General features: G+C 41.7%; 1 protein-coding gene and 1 long non-coding RNA gene across 8 annotated transcripts in view; one reads left to right on the forward strand and one right to left on the reverse strand.

The window, feature by feature from the left end:
* Positions 1 to 1,326: 1,326 nt before the first annotated feature.
* On the reverse strand, positions 1,327 to 17,879 carry LOC123033881. 2 transcript variants are annotated; one of them, XR_006416666.1, is made up of 6 exons: positions 17,763 to 17,879; positions 15,907 to 16,097; positions 14,561 to 14,697; positions 4,663 to 4,923; positions 2,371 to 2,631; positions 1,327 to 1,658 (listed from the first exon to the last, which is right to left on the reverse strand). It is a non-coding gene; the product is annotated as an uncharacterized LOC123033881 (long non-coding RNA). The 2 variants fall into 2 exon arrangements; XR_006416667.1 differs by lacking the exons at positions 15,907 to 16,097; positions 17,763 to 17,879 and having other exon boundaries at positions 1,327 to 1,639; positions 14,561 to 15,122.
* A 2,858-nt stretch (positions 17,880 to 20,737) lies between these two features.
* Positions 20,738 to 21,030, forward strand: part of KLHL7 (kelch like family member 7) — a 30,753-nt gene continuing 30,460 nt past the window's right edge. For 2 of the 6 annotated variants that reach the window (XM_044450666.1, XM_044450665.1), the window contains exon 1: positions 20,738 to 21,019. In XM_044450666.1, the coding sequence (XP_044306601.1) occupies positions 20,900 to 21,019 (120 nt within the window). In that variant the 5' untranslated portion in view covers positions 20,738 to 20,899. The remainder of the gene's footprint in view (positions 21,020 to 21,030) is intronic. The other 4 variants (XR_006416649.1, XM_044450667.1, XM_044450669.1 and 1 more) reach the window with 3 other exon arrangements.

A 21,030-nucleotide genomic window follows, 5' to 3' on the forward strand; every position in this document is an offset into this window, starting at 1 on the left:
TAAGAGACAAGTATGAACTGGCACCAGTACTGAAAAGGGCATATTTCTAGTCATCTAGATATTGTCCCTGCCATTTTTTTCACCTTTGGCCTAATAGGAACTTGGAATTAAGGAAAGGGAGATTTAGAGGAAGTCAATGTTGTATATGAGATTAAACAGGTTAGTTCTTCGTGCATGCATCCAGTAGAACAAAAAGAATCTTGTCTGTCTCTCTTTAAAATACTCATACGAGGATTTCACAAATATGCCAATGAAACACTCAATATCCTACAAGTCAGAGACAGCCAACAAGGGAAAAATCCATGCTTGGGGTCACAAGAGGCTTTCATTCCTCAGGTTAGTAAAGTTGATTCAAACTGCCAGGAAGAGGAACATTTCTACTTGACACTCTTCCAATTGACAATGATGCTGGTTAATCAATCAATTGAGCTTGTATTCCAGGAAAAGTAAAGCAATCAAACCAGTTTCCTCCAAAGCATTTATAGGTATTTGAAGGTTGATTGGGTGGGAAGGAAAGTCAGTTTCCTGTTGTGATGGTAACAGTAAAGAGAAAAACATCACATACTTTTTAGCTTTGGCTGAGAAAATTGAGTTTTGCACTTTTAAAATCAAAGCTAGCTGTGACAGTGGGTGTAGATCAGCATTTCTCAGACAGTGGGCCAAAGATCTGCCCCTTTTGTCCAGACCAAAAGTAACAGAAGCTCTGTGCCTTCATGGTGCGTAGGCATTCGTGGAAGCAAAAGTTCCCTGGAGAGCAAGGAAGCGGGGTGAGGAAAGGAGAAGGGAAAAGAGAAAAATAGAGGGCTCTCACAAACAGTGAAACTCTAAAGCTACCGAGCGAAAGGGGCTAGTTGTCAAAGCTCTGGTTCCCTTTAAAAAGGGAGTGGGAGCAGGGAGTTTTGAACTGAGACATACATACTCAAAACCATATTTTTAGAAGGGCTCAGGGACTGAGCTTGCACAACACAATAAACAACCATTGATTGTGACTGTTGTTTCTTGTGTTGTCCAAACCCAATCACAGTGACCAACCATTGTGACTTGCTGCAGTTGTAAACCTTGTGGTTGTGAACACAGTGGTCTGTTCTAGGTTTGTCCCTATCACAATTGCTTGCTGAAAAGCCCCAGAAGAGACAAGTTGCTTGGCAAGGAGCAGCCATTGCCACTCTTGCCCAAGTGCCTAGTCAGAGAGAGCAGCTGAGAGCTACCCGCACTTTGGCACTGCTGTCTGAGGTGTCCTACCTCCTCCTGCTTCCTGCCCAGACTGCCCTTGTGTAAGAGGCAGGAGCCAGCAGTTGGCTTGGCAGGGCTGCCCCATTCTCAAGGAAGCTCTGCCAGACTAATCAAGGACCCATCCCTCCTGCTTTCTGCCTGGGAGTACAGCTCTGAGGCAGGAGGTGGAAACCGGCAACTTGTTCACTGCAGCTGCCCTAAGAACAGGTCAGCACTGCCAAGCGGCTTGCTCTTACTGCCTCCTGCGTGAGAACTCTAGTTGGCATTTGGCTCAGCAGGGCTGCTCCAAGAAAAGTGCAAGAGTACAGAGTGAGTCAGGTGTACTTGCCTCCTGTTACAAAGGTCTCTTCTGAAGCAGGAGTGCCGGATCACCTGCCCCATCCTCCCTGTTGTGCTTCAGACCACACTGTCAAAGACAGGAAGATCTGTGGTCAAAGAGAGGAACCATGAACAATCTGTGGCATCCCTTAGGACAGCCTTCCTCAACCTTGTGCCTTCCAGTCTTGTTTGGACTGCAACCCCCAGAATTCTCAGTCAATGGCCCTGCTGGATAGAAGTTCTGGGAGTTGTGGTCTAAATGCTTCCAAAGGCCACCAGGTTGAGGAAGGCTGCCTTAGGACACTGCCATGAGGAATGAGACAGAAGAGACGGGAGTGGGGACAAAGCGCTGAGGTTGATTGATGGCTGGGCTCATTGTGAGTGCTTGACGCTTAATGGCAGCTTGCCCTTGTGAATTACCACATAGGGTTGCCGTTATGTGCAGACCCACCCAGAACTGAAAGTTACAAGTTTGACAAAGCTAGCATCCGAAGCTTGAAAAAAGGGAGAAGTGCACACTGGCACTTTCCCGAGTGCTTAGAGGTTTGGGACAAAGTGCAAAATATTGCAGCCTGGCAGTATGCATAACTACAAAGTAAAAAGAAGAAAAAATGAGGATCTTGCTGCAAAGAGAGTGCAAATCCCTAAATGCCCCTTTCTCAGCAACAGATTCCTTGTGCCTTTGGCTTCTCTTGACAGGTCAACCTTTTCAGTAGGCTCCCCCACCCCCCAAACACGGGCCAATTCAAGATGATCGCTTGCCCTTTGACACTGCCCTTCAGATTATCACAGTCGCACAACTGCAAAATATCGGCTTACCTGTGCTTCTGTTTCTTTCTTTTTTTTCCTGCACATTTGGCTGTGCAATTAAAATAAACATAAAACTTGCTGGGCAGTGTTGCAAGGGGCACTCTGCTTTTCTTCTTCTTCTTTACGTCCTGTGCAAGGCAAATCGGGCTACAAGTGTCTTCCATAGTGGTTGGTCCGCAGCAACAGTGTCTTTATCCTGCCATTCAGGATTGATATTTAGGTCATTCATGTTTGACGCCAGGTCTTTTTTGGTCTTCCTCACCTCATCACCTAGTGCAGTGATGGTGAACCTTTTAGAGACTGAGTGCCCAAACTGCAACCCAAAACCCACTTATTTATGGCAAAGTGCCAACACTACAATAAAACCTGAAAACTGCGGTTTTAGTTTAGAAAAAACTACTTAAGTCCAAGCAAATATATATACAGTGGTACCTCGGCTCACGAATGCCTCAGTTCACCACCAAATTGGGTCACGAACAGAAATTTCATAAAAATTTTGACTCGGTGCGAACTCCGCATTGGGTGGTAACTGCGATCGCGGCCATCTCCCCACCCCCCACCCCCATGTGGGGAGATGGCAGCGATTGTGCTGGGGGTGGGGGGGAATGGCAGAGATCATGCACATCTTTCCTGCAGCACACCCGTGATTGCACCCATCTTTCCTGCACGAGCACAACCACAGTCTCGGCCATCTTCCCTCCCGAGCACAATTGTGCCCGTATCTGCCCCCCAGCACACCCACAATTGTGCCCGTCTACCCCCCCCCAGAGCTCCGGGATGAGGGGTGCGTGCAGGGGTGACGGGTGCAATCACGGTCATGCTGCGGGGGCGGGGAAATGGCCGTGCTCGTGCTTGGGGTGGGAGTGGGGGAGATGGCCATGATCTTTGTTGTTCTTTATCACTTTGCTTCACATTTGTCCAATTAAAAAAAAAAGTTACAGAACAGATTAACCTCATTTATATTGACCCTTACGGAGAAATTTAACTTGGATCATGGCCAATTTGGGTCACGACCAGAGTCCTGGAACGAATTAAGTTTGTGAGCCAAGGTATCACTGTGTGTGTGTGTGTGTGTGTGTGTGTGTGTGTGTGTGTTTCCTTGACAGCACACTGACTGGTCATGCGAAAGCTCGGACGAGTTGTGGCTAATGAGTCACGGCTCGTGACGTCATTGCCTGGTGCTGCAACTCCTTTGGGAGCATGTGCATGGCCACTATATGCGCTATTATCCAGTGCTCGGCTGCTGGGGCGATGCTGGTGTGACTTGGCTCGCGTGCCGACAAAGAGGGCTCTGTGCGCTTGCTGCGGCAAGTGTGCCATAGGCTTACCACCACTGCCCTAACCCTACCCTGGTGTGCTCCCCTAGCTCTAATATAGGGGTAAAATACTACTGAATGGGGTGATTTTGAAAAAGCCTTCCTTGAGCAGTTTTTTCTGCACTGCTCATCCTTTCTGCCCATTCTAGACACAATAAAAGCTGATAACTGATGTTTTAGTTTACAAAAAACACCTCACAGCCAGTCCAAGCAAATATATATATATCCTTGGCGGCGCACTGACCAGCCATGCGAAAGCTTGGATGAGTCACGGCTAATGAGTTGCGGCTCGTGACGTTATCACCTGGTGCCGCAACTCCTTTCCGAGCATGCACATGGCCCCTATGTCTGCTGTTATCCTCCGCTTGGCTGCTGGGGCGATGCTGGGGCGACTTGGCTCTCGTGCCAACAGAGAGGACTCTGCGTGCCTGCTGTGGCACGTGTGCCATAGGTTCGCCACCACTGACCTAGTGGTATCCAGTTAATTACAATCTTAGCAGGACATTGTTTATTCATGCGGAGCACATGGCTAGCAAAATGCACTCTTTGTTCTGTTACAAACTCAGAGTCTCTGAGTACCACATCCTTGTAATACTTGATTTGCAATATGGTCCCAATATGTAATGCATAATATCTTTCTAAGGCAACATTGCTGAAAGACGTTGATCTTCTGGCTAATTTTTGTCATAAATTTTCAGGTCTCACTGGCATAGGTGGCAATTGGTCCAGAAATGGCATTAAATAATCTACACTTACTTATAATATCTATAGCAGACATACCCCAAACCAAGCCCATCTGTTGGAAAACAGCAGTTGCTTTGCCTATCTAGCATTTCACATCTCCATCCATAATACTGCCAAGTTAACTAAACTGTTTCACAAATTTTAGAACTTGGCCTTCTGCTCTTACTGGGGTGCTATTTTGAGCACTGCCAAATTGCATTAGCTTGGTCTTACCACTAATTCTTAAGCCCTCTTTTCATACCTCTGTTTCAAGTGCACGTGTCATGTCTCTCAGCTGCGCTACAGTATTTGCAAGTAAAGTAATGTCATCAGCAAAATCCAAGTCGGTCAAATTGCCTTGTTCTTTTCCACAGGATGAGGAAGTCTGAGTTTTTCATTCCTTTTTTCATGGTATAATCCATAATGATCAAAAAATAAAAATGGGGATAATATACAGCCCCGTCTGACACCAGTATCAATCATGAAAAAATCAGCTGTGCCATTTTCAGTTCTCACACAGCATCTAGAATTATTACAAAGTTTTTTTTTAATGTTGACATATTTCTTAGGAATATCATATATGCACAATATATTCTATAATGATTCCCTGTTGATTGAGTCAAATGCTGTCTCAAAATCAATAAAATTAATTAACAATGTTTTTTGATATTCAGTGCTTTGTTCAGTAATATTTTGCAGGGAAAAGATCTATTCATTGCATGAGTGGCCTTGTCTAAATCCACCTTGTTCTTCATGCAAATATTGGTCAATCTTATCTTGCATTCTGTTCAACAGAACAATACTAAACACTTTCCCAGGGACTGAAAGGAGTGTAATACCTCTCCAGTTGTTACAATAGCTCAAATTGCCCTTTTTTGGGGAATTTTAATAATGATACCTTATCTCCAATCATCCAGATGCATTCATTTTGCCAGCATAGTAAGCTTACAAATGACCATGTTACCACCACATTTCAGAAACTCAGCTGATACTTGGTCTAGTCCAGGTGCTTTATTATTCTTCAGTGCACGTATAGCTTCCTCCACTTCAACTTGAGTAAATAATCTCATATCTACATCCAGATCAGCTAGAGGTAGACTGCTGAAATTATGTGCCAGGTGGGGCTGATTTAATGTCTCTTTAAAATATTTGGTCCAATGCACATCCCGTTCTTCTTGTCCATGAAGAATTTTCCCATTTTTGTCTCTAATGGGCACATTTGCTTTCATTTGGTAACCGGTTAAATTTTGGGTTATACAGAAGAGTGTTTTAGTATCATTCTTTAAGGCTGCTTCTTGGGCTTCCATCCCCTTTTGTTCTAACCAATTTTTCTTATCTTCCCTGCAGCTATACTTCACTTTCCAATCTAATTCTTGTTATTTTGCTGCCGCTTTCACTGCTACCCCTGATGTCCGTGCTTGATCTTTATAGTATTTTGCTACCTTTCATCGAACAGCTTCCAGGTTTGTCCTGTATCCATTTCTTTCTCAATGATCTCCTCCTCCTTTCAATTATCTATTCTGAGGTCTCTATAACAGCTTTTTAAAATACTCTCCAGTTTTCCTCTAATCCATGCTGGTCTTCCAGCTGCTGTAACCTGCTCTCTAACTCCAGCTGAAATTTTTGAGCAACAGCATGATCTTTCAACCTTTCAACATCAAATGGTCAATTTATCTTCTGTTTTTGTTGGAAAACAGCAGTTGCTAGTCAGCATTTTACAGTTGCTTCTGTCCCCCTATCTGCATTCATAATACTGCTAAGGTAACTAAACTGTTTCACAAATTTTAGAACTTGGCCTCCTGCTATTATTGGGGTGTTACTGCTGCTCTGTAAAAGACTCTGTGTATAGAGTCTCAAAAATGGGATTGCAAAAGCCAGCTCCACTGCCACCTTCCCTCCCCCCCACCCAAAAAAAAGGGGGTTTTAAAGGAAGAAAAGCCATAGTGAGGCTGAAACAGTTCACAACATGGAATGAGGGGATATGCTTGATCCTTCCAAGTTGTTCCTTTGGAGACTTGCAGGAGGGCTGAAGAGGAAAGAGGCGCAGATGGTGGGGCTCACTGAATGTGTTCAGTTCCCACCTCACACTAATACCTCGGAAGGTACCATGGTCAATGGCTCTGAAAGCTGTGGAATGATCCAGTGGAACCAACAGAGACATATTTCCCTGTTTTGTTACATAACCCAGGCTTGAAGCCAGATTGAAATGGAAGTGGATAATCCATCTCATCCAAAAGTCTCCATAACTGAGCAGTCAAGAATGGAATATTGGAGACTAGCCAAAAGTTACCCAATGCTATGTGATTCAGGGAGAGTAATTTTTAGCCAAGTTCTTGCCACTGCCTCCTTTAAGCAAGGTGGAATCAAACCTGCCATATAGAAGTATTCACCACTACTCCTACCCACTCAGTTCTCTCTCGCAGCTTTTGTAAGCCAGGAAAGACAAGCGTTCACTACACAGGTGGTTAGTTTCACCTTTCCATGGTGTATATGGGAAGAAAAGGAAGGAAGGTGGGAAGAGAGAGAGTATGGAAACAACTTGTTCTCAGTTCTCCAGTCCTAATGCAGCCTACATCATACATCAGAGTACAGAAAATTTCTCACAACAGATGTTGACATATTTATTACAAAGTAGCAACACCTTTGACCATTAGCTTATACATATTTATAACTGATTTATCTTTCTAGGTCTCATGGCAAGTTATAATCTTGCTTCTCTTCAAGCCATTTACAGTATGCTTTACTTAATGAGATCCAACAACAACAAAACTGACATGCCTCTGTGGGCCTTAATGTTTTCTAGGTGCTAGTTTTCAAAGCTTCAGATTTATGACCAATTGTAATCTGGCACAGTGCCTTAAACTTATTTTAAAAATAAATAAAACAATTGTTTCCAGAATCTTATATAATTAAAGATAATATTTGTAACAATAGAAAGCTCTCTCTCTCAAGAGAGAAAGTGAGAGAGTCAGAACTATGTATAATAGTGCCATAGAGTTTTTCAAATACAAGTTTAATATAAAATAGATTTATAATTTTTTCTAGATCCCTTTCAATCCAACATTATGACTTATTTTGAGACAGAAACTGTCTTGGTTGCCCAGCTGTTCTGCCTCTTGGACCTCTTAGCAATTTTTGCTATCATTGACCATGACCTCTTTCTGGATCAGCTGTCTGGGTTGGGATTGTGAGCATGGTTTTACAGTGATTCCATCCCTACTCAAAAAGGGGGCATAACTCAGGGATAGAGTACGTGCTTTGTATGTGAATTCTCAGGTGTGATCCATAGAGTCTATGGACACCCTCCCCTATTTCTTTTTCAGGAGTTTCCTAGCAGGCAAAAAGCAGCACGTTGCACATTTCACTTCAAGAGTGACCACTTGTCACTCTTCAGATGTTTGGTCTACAATTCTCATTATACCTCACCACTAACTATGCTTGATAGGGCTGATGAGATTTATAGACCAAAAACATCTGGAAGGCCACAGTTTAGCCACCATGGGAGAAGGGATTCCAAAAAGGGACCAGATGCAGTCTTCAGGTCACTCAGCCACCTGTTTAATTTAGTTGAAAGTTTCACTTATGTTGTAAAACTTCCCAGAGGGAAAGCTGTGTTTGCTGCTGCAACATACACAACAATGTGTCACCTTAATGATGAACAAATTTATTATGGCATAAGCTTTTGTGTGCATGTGATGTTGTGTATACATAGTATCACTTGAGGCATGTTCATGAATGTTGAACAAGTCTACTTCATTCCAAATACAAGGAGATCCAGAGCTGGACACTATATGTTGTAATGGCCTAACCCTTATTACTTCACTAGATGTTATCTTTTGTTGTGTGTATGTGCACGCGCACACATGCATATTAAATTGTTTCAAGAGACTGCTATGTTCTATGTTTTAGTTTCCTCTCTGTTCAATAATGTAGCCAAATCTGGATGTGGCATTTTCTATCTCACTCTGCACCAAAGATAGTCAATGAGGTGGAGGCAGGAAAACATGACATGTTGTGATGTCAGTTTATAATGCAATGCTTTGATGTCCCAGATATTATAGACAGGGAGTTAAATGCATTCTTGCTGTTTTGTGTAGGAGCTGTACATTTAATGTCCCTTGTACCTGAAATATGAGAAATCCAACTCATGATTTAATGAGGTGAGATTGCTCCCTTCAGTTGTTCTCACACACAAAACACCTTCATGCATTTCTTATCTGAAAAGGCCTTATAAATTGTTTATTCAGATTCCAAGCTGATCTTTGAATTGCTGAGTTGCTTTTAGTATCCTCCAATGTATTTGAAATATAATGAGAAAAATAGGCCAACCTGAAAGTGTTAATGCATTGAATAAATGGTCGGAAAGAATCCTAGGATGTATTTTTCTACATCCTATGTGTTCCACCTTTAGATTGTGCTGAAATTTAAAAAGGCTAAAAAAGATTTAATGTAGACATAAAATCCTTCAATAAAAACCAGTTCACCAAAACCATTTTTCAGATAGCAGCAGAGTCTCAGCTACTAAAATAGCAAAGAGAAATCACAGTAGCATTGGAGTTCATGTTAATTTTGGAATCCTGCCACAAACACCCTACAAATCAGAACCATCTTCAGAGTCTGCTGAAAGGCAAGAAGGAAAGGAATAAAAGTGTTTCCTTGGGAAGAAAGTTTAGATTTGATATCTGAAAGGACCTTGTACTACAAACTCTGCCCCCTCATTCCACACAGGAAACGGAAAGCAGAGATTTAACTGAAGACCAAAGTGAACAGAAAAGTTCATATGAGGGATTAGAAAAGTTCATATGAAGTATATCCTTCCTTTTCCCAGATCATTTAGGGCTGTAAAGGTCTAACACAGCCTTCCGAATGGACCCAGAGTTAGCCCCTCTCTCCCATGGGGCAGTGTTGAAATAAGCAAAAGGATACCCATGGAAGTACTCATCCTTACAGTTTAGGAAACGTTTCTTATTTAATCTACTATTTGAATAGATTTAAGTTAACCAAGATGTACGCTCTATATCTATTCCTATATTTTTAGTCTCCAATCCTATATCCAGTAACCTGGAAGTAAGTCTCAATGAACTTGAATGTGATGTACTTTTGATTAGGCAGGCATATGATTGCTCTGTTTGCACTGTGATATGTAAAAGCTGCATCTCTAGCTGTGACTGAATTTATTTTTATTATTTTTTTATTTAAAATATTTATATGCTGTCCTGTCGTGAAAGCCTCAGGACGGCTTACATAATCAATGAATGATTATAAATACTAGTGATAATCACTGAGGTATGCAATTCCAGAACCAGTCACTTCTGATTGAATTAACCAATGAATGATTATAAATACTAGTGATAATCACTGAGTTATCTAATTCCAGGACCAGTCACTTCTGATTGAATGCTGGTGCCCCTCTTCCCTGGCAACAGTAGCTTTGTAGATTTGCTTAAGAGCAAGACCTCATGCAACCTTTTTTTCCTTTCTATTTTTAGCTCAAAATATATTTGTTTCTAAGACTTTGCACAAGTGTGAAGGCCTCTGTGAGCAGCCCGGGACTGAGCTGAGCCAAGAAAAGCATGGAAGGGAAGTTGGGAGCTGCCAACTAACAAGGCAATCTGATTTCCTCTTCAGAAAATTAGAGATTATTCATTGCTTGATAGTCTGTGTGCATACACATTTTGCTATCTGCAAAAGAAACCATGTAACAAGACCTATTTCTGAGTATTGAGCGTTATGGCAGGATAAAAATTTAAATATTCTTTTTAAATTCCTTTAGCTCAGAATCTGCTTTTAACCTGCAACATACTTACCTAGAAGCAAGCACTGTTAAACACAGTGGGTTTTACTTCTGAGAAATATGCACAGGATTATGCCATTTTAACTGATGCTTCTGCTAATGGCAAGTGTTGCTATTTGTATTATGTTTTATTTTATTTTTCTTATTTATGTAAGTCGTCCTGAGGCTATGCAATGGGACGGCATACAAATACTCTAAATGAATGAATGAATGAATGGTTACAGTTTTTGTGGGGGAAATGAGCATAGACTGTATCTGACAAAGTTCACAATCTGGCATTGCCTTTATGGCAACCAACCAAGGTAACATGAAATGGTGAGCAAGCTTTCAAGCTCCGAGATCTCTTCATTGGGCTGGTTTTAAACAAAGTTGAGGGGCACTGGTTGGATGTTAAAGCCGTAGAATCTGCAGTATTTGATCACAGTCTTAGAAGCTTCCACATTTTTGTGTCCTTTTGGTTGAATAGATTACTACTAGGTATTATGCAGATTTCAGATTGCACCTAGGAATGCCAAGTTACTAGCCATTCTCTTATAGGAAGGCATCCGTGACTTATTTTAAAATGCTTATGTAGTATAAAAATAACTCTAGAAATCCAAGTGCCAATAACAGTTGTCATGTGTGGCTAGATAGCTACTCTTCTGACATGCATTAAGGATTTACTCTTTAAGGTACTGAAGTTATTACCAAACAGTTTTTATATAGCCAAAGATGTACACATAATTTAATCACTGTAGTAAAACTCCATCCTGATCAATAAGACTCATGACAAAAATGCAGATCAGAAGATGTGGGAAGTTGTTTATGAAGTGACAGCAACGAGAAGCCTTCCAAATGTTTTCAAGAAGGACTACATGACTGAAAGCAGCAAGTAGCCTTCAGAAATGATGTGCAGTGCAATTGTAAGCTATTTGCTCAGAACTAAGTCACACTGAGATCAGTGGGATTTATTCCTCTGTGTGCATATATAAGATTTCAGCAAAAGATCTAGTTTGCACATAGCTGCAGCAAACCATAGGTTAATTATCTCACAATTTGCCACAGTGCATGCTGCTAGCATTACACATATGCAACCTCCAATCAGGCCTATTGGAAGTTGTTCTGAACTATCCAAATCATGTTAAGCAATCTGCAGTTAAAATTAGTTGTTTAACTGCAGGTTGATTAATCCATAATTAACCTATGGTATCTGGGTTTGGAAACAAAAAGAAACCTCTACTAGGCCCAGTCAAATGTTGCATATGCAAAATAATGCCAGTATACAGCACAATTGTGAGGAACTCAGTAAACAAAGATATGCATAGACTCAATACACATGCATAGCATTCCACTATTAGTTTCTTTGAGACAGTTTTGCATAGCACATAAAGGAGAAATGTATTCTGGATTCTGGATGAGGAATGTAGGTCTGATATAACAGCTTGTAGGCTAGAAACAAATGTATTACATAGCTGTGGAACTGTGGTATTACCACTGTTGCCTTTACTCTAGAGGCCTTGTGTGGATATTTTGAGGGAAGAAAATAATTCCTGCAGGCAACATGGTATTAGCCGCTCCACCATTCCATTAGTGCAAGGAGGGAAACCAATTAATCAGTTGGAGGAATGTGCAAGTGAGCTTGCAAAAGCAGACCTCCCTTCTCCTCAAACCACCTTCTTCAGCCCCCTGAAAATGCTAGAGAAGGTAGTAGGAACCTTCTGAATGGAGTGAACTGTGGTATGGGTAGAAGAAAGGGACCTCTGCAATCGGGCAGATGTACTTTCTATGAACAAAGACCTTCCATCACTAGAAGGCAGATCCTAGATCCATCCCCTCATATATATTTCCTGAGCAATAGATGGCAGGTGTTGCCTTAGATGCAACTTTTCATCTAAAATACTGCTAGATTGAGCACTGCTAGATTTTCTTTTCTAGTAAAAATAAATCATACATAAAAATCCTTATTGGCCTATAATTTTACTAAGCTAATTGGCTGCCTGTACTGTATCTATTATTTACCATTGCTACAATGACATCTACTGGTGAAAATGGATTTGGAGCCCAGATGGTGAAAGTGTCCAGCCTTTTACTGTTAATATGCATATATCGTTGTTGATACATGTTTCCACTCCATCCTTTCTCTTGTTGCCTTTATGTTTTTTTTAATTACACCAAGCTTTTATTGATCATACTATTGACCTGCTATATATGCTTTCACACTTCTTTTTTCATCTTGTTCTTAGGAGTCTCAGGTAAGTCATGGTGAGAGTAGGTTGTCTGCTTGAAAAATACAGCCGCTACCAGCCCTGGTATTGACTCTCAGAAATAGGCAAGTCCACTCCCCTTGCTTAAATCAGACAAAGTATGAGCTGTCAGATGAAATTAAAGGTGTAAGTCTCCCAGGGACACTCATGTATTCCCAGGGTGCCCTCACTTTTGTACTTGTTCCTACACACTAGCGCCTGGAGAACATGCAAAAAATGCAAGCCAGCCCATATACAGGGGCATTTGGCAACTGTCAAAGTTAAAGCACCTTTCAGAGTGAAATTTAGAAAGGATATATGAGACTTGATGAAGTGTTGAAAAGGTGGAAAACACTGAAAGATGTCAGTTCAACACTTAAAAGTCATTGCTAAGCGAATATTATTCTAACCTCCTTTGGTATATCTTCTTTTTGCTGCTTTTCTCCCCTGTACTGATTCTTTTCAATGACAACTTGACAATTGGTCCCTGCCTTCTTTACTGATAAATACTTTGCCTTCTCAATTTCTGTGTATGTTACCTACTTCAATTAACAGCTCCCTCTGACAGCAGAAAGAGGTAAGAAATTGACCAGGCAAGACTTCACATACTGGACAACCATGAAAGCACACTTGTGCAAGTCTGCCATTTTATTTAAAAACAACAACAAAGAATTGCCTAGTTGTACTGGAAAGCTGCAGCTGTTCTCACACTTGGGAAATAATTTAATTGGAAATGGTGCACAGAAGCAGGTCTGACCAACTAGCACAGCACTTTTCTTGAGCACAGTGGCAAATTGCAATTTAGCCAGGAAGGAGAGGAGGCGGGCGACAGTGAGGAGGGAAGGGGTTGCTGTCCCTGTGACTAGGTTTAGGGTTACGGTTAGGCAGCAGTGTGGTAGTCGTATGGCCCGAGTGAGGGGGCTGAAATACATCTTGTACAGCCCCCATCAAACCTGGTGGTGCTTCTGATGCTAGCTGTCTAGTACAACTGAACAGCTGTATGTCCAGAAAAATCATGATCTAAATAAAATAAAACCCAAAACTTAGTTACAGAATTGATAATGAGTAGAAATCTATGTACAGATTAACAGATGCTCTACTTGTGAAATACTTAAGGAACATAATGAGTTGGATGCTGCTTAATATTAGCTGAACCAACTGTGTCATCCTATACATAGTTACTCAAAATCAATGCCCATTGTGTTTACAATAATGCCCAAGAAGAGATGCATAGGATTGGAGCCTTCATTTGCACTGAGATCAATGAGAAGTCATAATATGTCCTATCGAGTTCAATGAGACTGAAGCTGAACTCAGGAAATCCAGATTCAACTCATTTAAAATACCTCAAGTCTCTCTAAACATACAGTAATGTGAGTCTTAGCTTACCATGGCTTCCTCTACCTCATGTTCTGTCATCAAACCTCAACCATAGAATGTGTAGAATAAAAGCAGAGTAACGTTTTGCTTTTTAGCAGAGCAAAGCACTTTTTCTCACCAGTGTGACCTCAGACCGCCCCTTCATATTTATTTGAAGGACAGTTTTGAACTCTTCCGTTTGGAAGTTCGGCACTTGATTCTCATCCCACTGTGTATCGCTGGAGTTAATTTGAAAATATCATTATACAGTATCTTAAACTGGGCAGGAAAATTTATTTGCTTCTATGATTTGCAGGAAACTATGTCAGTAACGTAACACTGTTTACAGTGCTTAGATGTTGTAGCTGGGTATACATGGTTTTGTTCCAAGGGAGGTGCCTTAGTTGCTTGTCTCATGGAGATGACTCATGCCTCTCTTTGGATGCATCCCATTACTGAAATAACTTGATATGGAAAGTAGGGAGGGGAATAAAACATTATGCTACTACCATTTGTACTATAAAACAGTTGTAATAGAATGTTTTACAGGTTTCTCGTCCCCTATCACGTTATTTCAATAATGGGATGCATCCAAACAAAGATCACTTGGTTTTAGAAAGCTGGGTATCATGATTTCAGAATCCTTCAATCTGAGTTAATTGTACATCTTTTAAACACTAGTTTTGCCTCCTACCATTTTTTTGTCTGCTACATTATGGGTGGTTAAAAACACACACATATCTAAGAGATTGTACTATCTTAGACAGGGCTAAAAAAAAACCCACCTGACCACATGAACTGCTATGATGCTGTTCCACTTCATAGCTCTGGCTCAGCTGTTCAGATGTCACAGGGCCAGCCTCACCATTTGGCAGGGTGAGGAGGCAAATGCTGAGGGACCTGGAACCCTAAGGGCAAGATGCTGGAGAAAAGAACTGTGGATATGCATCACACAGACTACCCTACATTTCCTTAATGTAGACTACCACCTATGGGTGTGGTGAAAGATACCGCCCAGTCACCAACATTTCAATCATAGAATCATAGATCTGGAAAGGGCCATGAAGGCCATCGAGTCCAACCCTCTGTTGTTGCAGGACACCAAGTTACACCACCCCACTCAGATGGCTGTCCAGTTTCTTTTTGAATGCCTCTAGTAATTAACTTTTTAAAAAATATTTTAATACATTCTACATCCTTATAGATACCAGGGTGGTATGTACTTAAAACAATAAATACACCAAGGTTAATTATTAAGTTTTAAAAACTGCAAATACAAAGAAAGCAGGATCAGGCAATCAAAATGCTGGGCAGAACAAAATGTTTTTGAGCTTATTGCAGCCCAGATGTGTTGGGCTGCAAACTTGATAATTCTTATGGCATGGCCATGCTGGCTGGAAATTATAGGGGTTGTAGTCTAACATAGCAGGAGTACAGCAGGCTGGGGAAGACTAGGCACCACAACCAAGAAGAAACATAGAACACAGAAACAGAGCGAGTCAGAAGGGGTCTCCCAGGGCATCTAGTCTGACCCCCAGCTCCAGCTGGCTCCGCTCATGACATGCTGTTAAGATTCCATATTTCCTGAATAACAAAACCTCTTAATAGTCAGTGGGGGTCATTGAGATCCCGCCTCCCATTTTATACTTCTAGTTTCATACTCAGTTGAAAGCAGCAAGTTAAAGCAATGGCTAACCCAATTATATGCCAAGACAACTTCCTGGTTTATCATAAAGGCCATAAAGTCCCAAACAGGATTCCCTATGCTGTTATCAATGGGAATGTTGAAATTCCCCAAGATAATTGTCCCAGGAAGCAAAAAGCCTATTATGACAACCTGGCATTTTACAGTAACCCTCCAGTGCAAGAGGGGAGATTAGCAGGATGGTGGGAAGGGAAACACCAGCAGTCAGCTGCCATTCCATTCAACTTTTGTACACCAAAATGGGGTAGCAGCACCGTTTTGCCCTTCCCAGGCACCAAAATGTCTTTGTTAGTCGTCTGATGTCATCATTATGAATGTTCTAACTTCTAAGAGTGAAGGCTACTACCATGGATGGCTTTAAAAGTGAATTGGAAGATAAGGCTACCCACAACTACTAGTTATGATGTCTAGATACCTATGCGTTACCTTTAAGTATTAGGGTCAGTATGTCTATCAACACTAATGGCTGCAGAAGATGCTGCTGCCTTTATGCCTTCGTCTTCCAATGAGCATCAGGTTGGCCACTGTGTGAACAGAATACTGAACTAGACCAGGCTGATTCAGCATGGATGATCTTATGTTCTTCAGTGACAGAATGCTGACTAATATGCCAGGATCTGCAAGAAAAATTAAAAGTTCATTTGGCTGAGAGTCTTTGTAGATGTTATCTTATGGTTAGGGAGCTGTTCCAACTCAGCTTATTCTGGGTTACAAACATAACATTGCACAGCCCAGGCCATATGGGAGGAGTTCATGCTACAGATGTGAAATATTGGTGTGAAGAGTTGCTGCAGTGATGGCTTAGGAAGAAGGAACCATGTTGCCATGGCTCCCACACCATAAAGCTAAAATAGGGAACAGATGGGTACTTCCAGATGGAGACTCTTAATCACAAGGCATTGCTCAGTAAGTCCATCTTTTCTTTTTAATGCATTTTCTGCAGTAAGACAGAAGGCAGAAGAAGCCAAAAGAAGCAGTAGGAAAGCACAGGAGGGTTACAAGCTGAAGATGTCAGGATCCCTGTAAAATTCCATGAATGAAGTAGGATGATGGTGCTGTAAAATGCACAGTGATGAACAGAGCTCTTTGGCTTTATACGTAAGATCCTATCCCACAACTCCCATGGGTGTGAGGGTAGCCTCTTCATAATGCTTGCATATGAAGCATTATGCTGCATATATACAAACAAAAAGTGACTCTGAGGATGGAAAAGGAGAAGCTGAACAAAGACTTAAGGCACCAGCTTCAGCAGAAAGAACAATGCATAAGTTGCAATGGTAAATTTTAGATGGGTATAATACAAAAACAGCGCTCTTTGGAAAAAAAAGAAAGGAAGGAAGGAAGGTTGTATTCTAGCAATTCTTGTAAGTTTCTGATATGGAGATGGCCCAAAAGGCATACACACTGCACATTCACAGCTTTGAATGGTCCTTTCCTTATCAACCATTGCTACTATAGGCAAAAAGGCAGCTATTAAGCCTATGTTTTGATGTCAAACAAAGAGGGAACCCTGGCCATCCAGACAGGAATACTCCTTACTAGCTCACTGTACTTCATTATTTTTTAGCTCCTGTTTAAATAGTAGTATCAAAACTATTCCAGTAATCATATCTTTTAATTATATACAATCCTGTATGCATGTGTTGAATACCATAAACCCGTAATCTATATAAGCTAGCCACTTTCTTTGCACTCTAGTTGAGATTTGTTTTCAAGGGGGATCTTGCTGATTCTATCTGAAGCCAGCTGACTGGAATCCTATCTTGCAGGGGTCCCCACTGTGTGGTATAAGTGGCTTGCTGCTAAATGCATTGGAAGTCTAGCTAGCATTTTATATTATTGCGATAATAATCTCCTTCTTAGTAAATCTAAGTTGGTGTATCACTTGGTGCATCACTTTCTGAGAATCCCAAAAACCTACTGTCCGTGGCCTGGGCAACACAGGCAGGAAAGCAAAACTTATGATCCAGTCCTGTCAGAACCCCAAAAGATGCCTTAGAATAATAGAATTGGAAGGGCCCATGAAGGCCATCAGGTCCAACCCCCTGGTGTTTCAGGACACCAAGTTGCACCATCCCATTCAGATGGCTGTCTAGGTTCTTTCTGAATGTCTCCAGTGTGGGAGAGCCCACCACCTCTCTAAGCAGTTGGTTTCACTGTTGTATTGCTCTGACAGTGAGGAAGCTTTTCTTGATGTCCAGCCTGAATCTGGGTTGCTGCAACTGGAATTGATTATTCTATGTCCTACATTCTGGCATTAGCAAAAAGAGATCTTGACCTACCTCTTTGCACCAGCCTTTGATGTACTTAGCGGGATATCATGTCTCCCTTCTCTTCTTCTCAGTACAGTCTTCTCAAGGCTGAACATGTCCAGCTCCCTCAGTCTCTCCTCATGGGGCAGTGTTTCCAAACTCTGAATTATTTTTGTTGCCCTTCACTGGACCCTTTCTAATTTACTTGCATCTTTCTTATCTTGGTGGCCAGAACTGGACACAGTATTCCAGGTGAGGTCTGACTAGCCGCTGCCAACAAAGAAGCCTCCATCAGACAGTTTAACAGTACCTAATTTGTACAATCCTCTGGCCTTGCTCACCCGGTTTTCTTCACTCCTGAAGAATGCCAATCCACAATATGGGTTTATACATGTGTACTTCTCTTCTGGGGAATAGCTGTCACTCAGTGGTAGAGCTCATACTTTACATGAGAGAGACCCCAGGTTCAATCCTGGTATCTTCAGGTATGGCAGGGAAAGACCGCTGCCTGAAATATGAGAGAGCAGCTGCTCTCAATCAATCCTGAGCTTGATGGGCTCAAGTTGGCATGAAGAAATTTCCTTTCCAATTTTACTCTTCTCATGGAATGGCTGATAATCTGGGACTGTTTTTTTTTAGCTGTTCCTAAAAGGCACTCTCCAAATATAAGTGTAGATTTGTCACAACTACTTCTGTAATATAGCCATGGCTCAACTTCTGAAACAAAAACAACCCACAGCAATCTGAGACAGAGAGTATATACATGCACTGATCTTATTTTTAAAAGAAACTTCCCACTGATTTTGTCTTAATTGCATAGGTTTGATTATGTCTTAATGTGGACAGGATTCTACTTTTAAACAAGTACTGTTGTTTCATACTATTTCAGCTTTCTCTCCAACTATTCCAGAACAAATATTTGTGTTTTCCCTATGGTTATATTCTTTTCCTTCCTGGATTATTTTTTTCCTTAAACACTGCATTTTCATAACTATATCTACATTCCATATATACATACCAACCTCCCAAATTGCACACAGTTTTGTTCAGGGAAGCAGACCCTGAAATGAAAGCATGAAGTTTAGTGCATAGGGGAATGGATAAAATGATTATTTTTCTTCCTAACCTTAAGAAAATGCTCTAACAATGCAAAGATAAGGCAATAGGCAAGAAGAGGAAGAGTACGGTAACTTTTAACATGGCATGTGAACATACAAACAAGGGATTTTTGCAGCCTTACCTGAAGAGTTCAGAGATTGGTCTTAAACCTTTCACATGCAAAGAACATGCTGGACGAGACCAAGGTCCAGCATTCTATTTGAATTATGGCCAAAGCAGACAACCTTTCAAGTACTATATTCTTTACACCATGGCAAACAAGTTGAAACATTTGACCTTATTGACTGAATACAAATATAGCTGATTTAAGTTATGTACTTGAGCCCCAATGGCTGTAGCTGTTTGACTTTAAGCATGCTTAAAATATTGGAGCAGAGCACTGATTAAACATACGCTTACTCATACTGATGTCAATTCTATATATTTAGCAGGCATTTGGCAGCCTGATTCTTCACCTAAGACTACTGATCAATCTTTCAGCTTGCGTTCTGGAAAAGAAAAAAGAAGTAGTAGTAGTAGAAGAACTTTTCAGGCATGACAGATCCTACATACAAAGCATGTCCACATTGGAAACTGCACAGGTCATATTCTCATATGTGAATCACATTTTTTATTTATTTAGTGGATTTTTATTCTGCCACATTAGCCAATAAGGCTCCCTGAACAGGTTACAAGGTTAAGAAGTATACAATGAAAGGTAACATTAAATTTAACAGAAGATATAACAGTAAAATCCAACAGTTGAAAACCAAGTGCCATTATAAAACTTCACAAGACTTCAATTTTATCCCAACGGAAGCATGATAAAAGGCACAGTAATGGATTATAAAACAAGATGTAAGGTATTAAAAACCATTAAACACATCTTAACCATTATGTGATGAATATGTGTTATTTGGAAAATAGCAGTTTTCCAGGATATATACATGCCCAAACATACACATTTGCGATAACTGCACATGAAGGTTGCACATTGCATTATTTCACTTTATTTTTTTCTTTCTCTTTGCAATTGTTTATTAGGATTTTCCCAATCCTAATTAACTACAGAACAACAGCATAATGCTATATATGTCTGCTCACAAGGAAATCTCATTGACTTAATTGTCCCTTATTCCCAGAGTACAAAACTGCAGCAAAGGACCCAACAGAGCAGAATCAGGGAACGTTTGGTTCTCCAGATGTTGGACCAGAACTTCCATCAGCCGTAATTAGCATGTCCGATGGTTGGGAATGTCGGGAAGGCCATAGGTTTCCCCAGCTTTGCAACAGGGGAAGGACCAACACTAAGTGACAAGAGTTTTTGTTAACAGAAGGTCTCTCAGGTGCAGTCGTTGGTATCAGAACAGCTGAGTGAAACACTGAAAAATCATTCACAGGTAGCATAAGACGATAATGAACTAGCTGGATCGATGACCAGGTTCCGAGTTAAACCGCTTGCTTCGTGTGTTGCACGGACCTAATTTATTAATAAACATGCATGTATCCGCAAGACTAAGCATACTTACTTGCGAGCAAGTCTGCCTGAAAGCACGCTTCCTAAAAAGGAAACATTAAGAACCAAGCTGGTTCCTACAGGCTGGTTGCTGAGCAGCTACCGAAGTGCCCCACATTGGTGCAAAGGTGTACCACGCGCCCACCTTTTCCTACAACTCGCGTCTTTTATTGTCTCCGGCGGCTCGTTGCCCTGGTACGTGACGTCAGTGCGCGCCGACTCGTTCTTTATTTACCTCCGCCGCCCGCGCCCCCATTCGCTCAAAATTGTTGCCAGCGGAAGGGGGTGGGAGGTGTTGCGCTGGTGAGCGACTGCCTCGCGAGCGACCTCCTGATTGGCGAGGGGAGCCTGTGGAGGCGGGGCGCGCGGCGGCGGCGGCTGAGGCGGCTCTCGCGACTGGGCTATAACGGCGGCGGGGGTCCTTTCGGCTCGAGCGCCTGAGGTGGTTGCGGCGGTGGCTCTTCCTGCCGCGGTAGCGTGTCGCGTATGACCCCCGCGTTGGCCAGGAAAGCTCTCATTCCTGTGGCGGTGCGGAAAGAAAGGAGGCGGGAGCATGGCGGCCTCAGCGTCGGAAAAAAGCAGCAAGAAGAAAACGGAGAAGAAACTCGCCGCTCGAGAAGAAGCCAAATTACTGGCTAGCTTCATGGGGGTCATGAACACCATGAGAAAGCAAGTAAGGCGGCG

This window comes from Varanus komodoensis, unplaced genomic scaffold, assembly GCF_004798865.1.
Source record: "Varanus komodoensis strain SLA01 unplaced genomic scaffold, ASM479886v1 scaffold68, whole genome shotgun sequence".
NCBI lineage: Eukaryota > Metazoa > Chordata > Lepidosauria > Squamata > Varanidae > Varanus > Varanus komodoensis.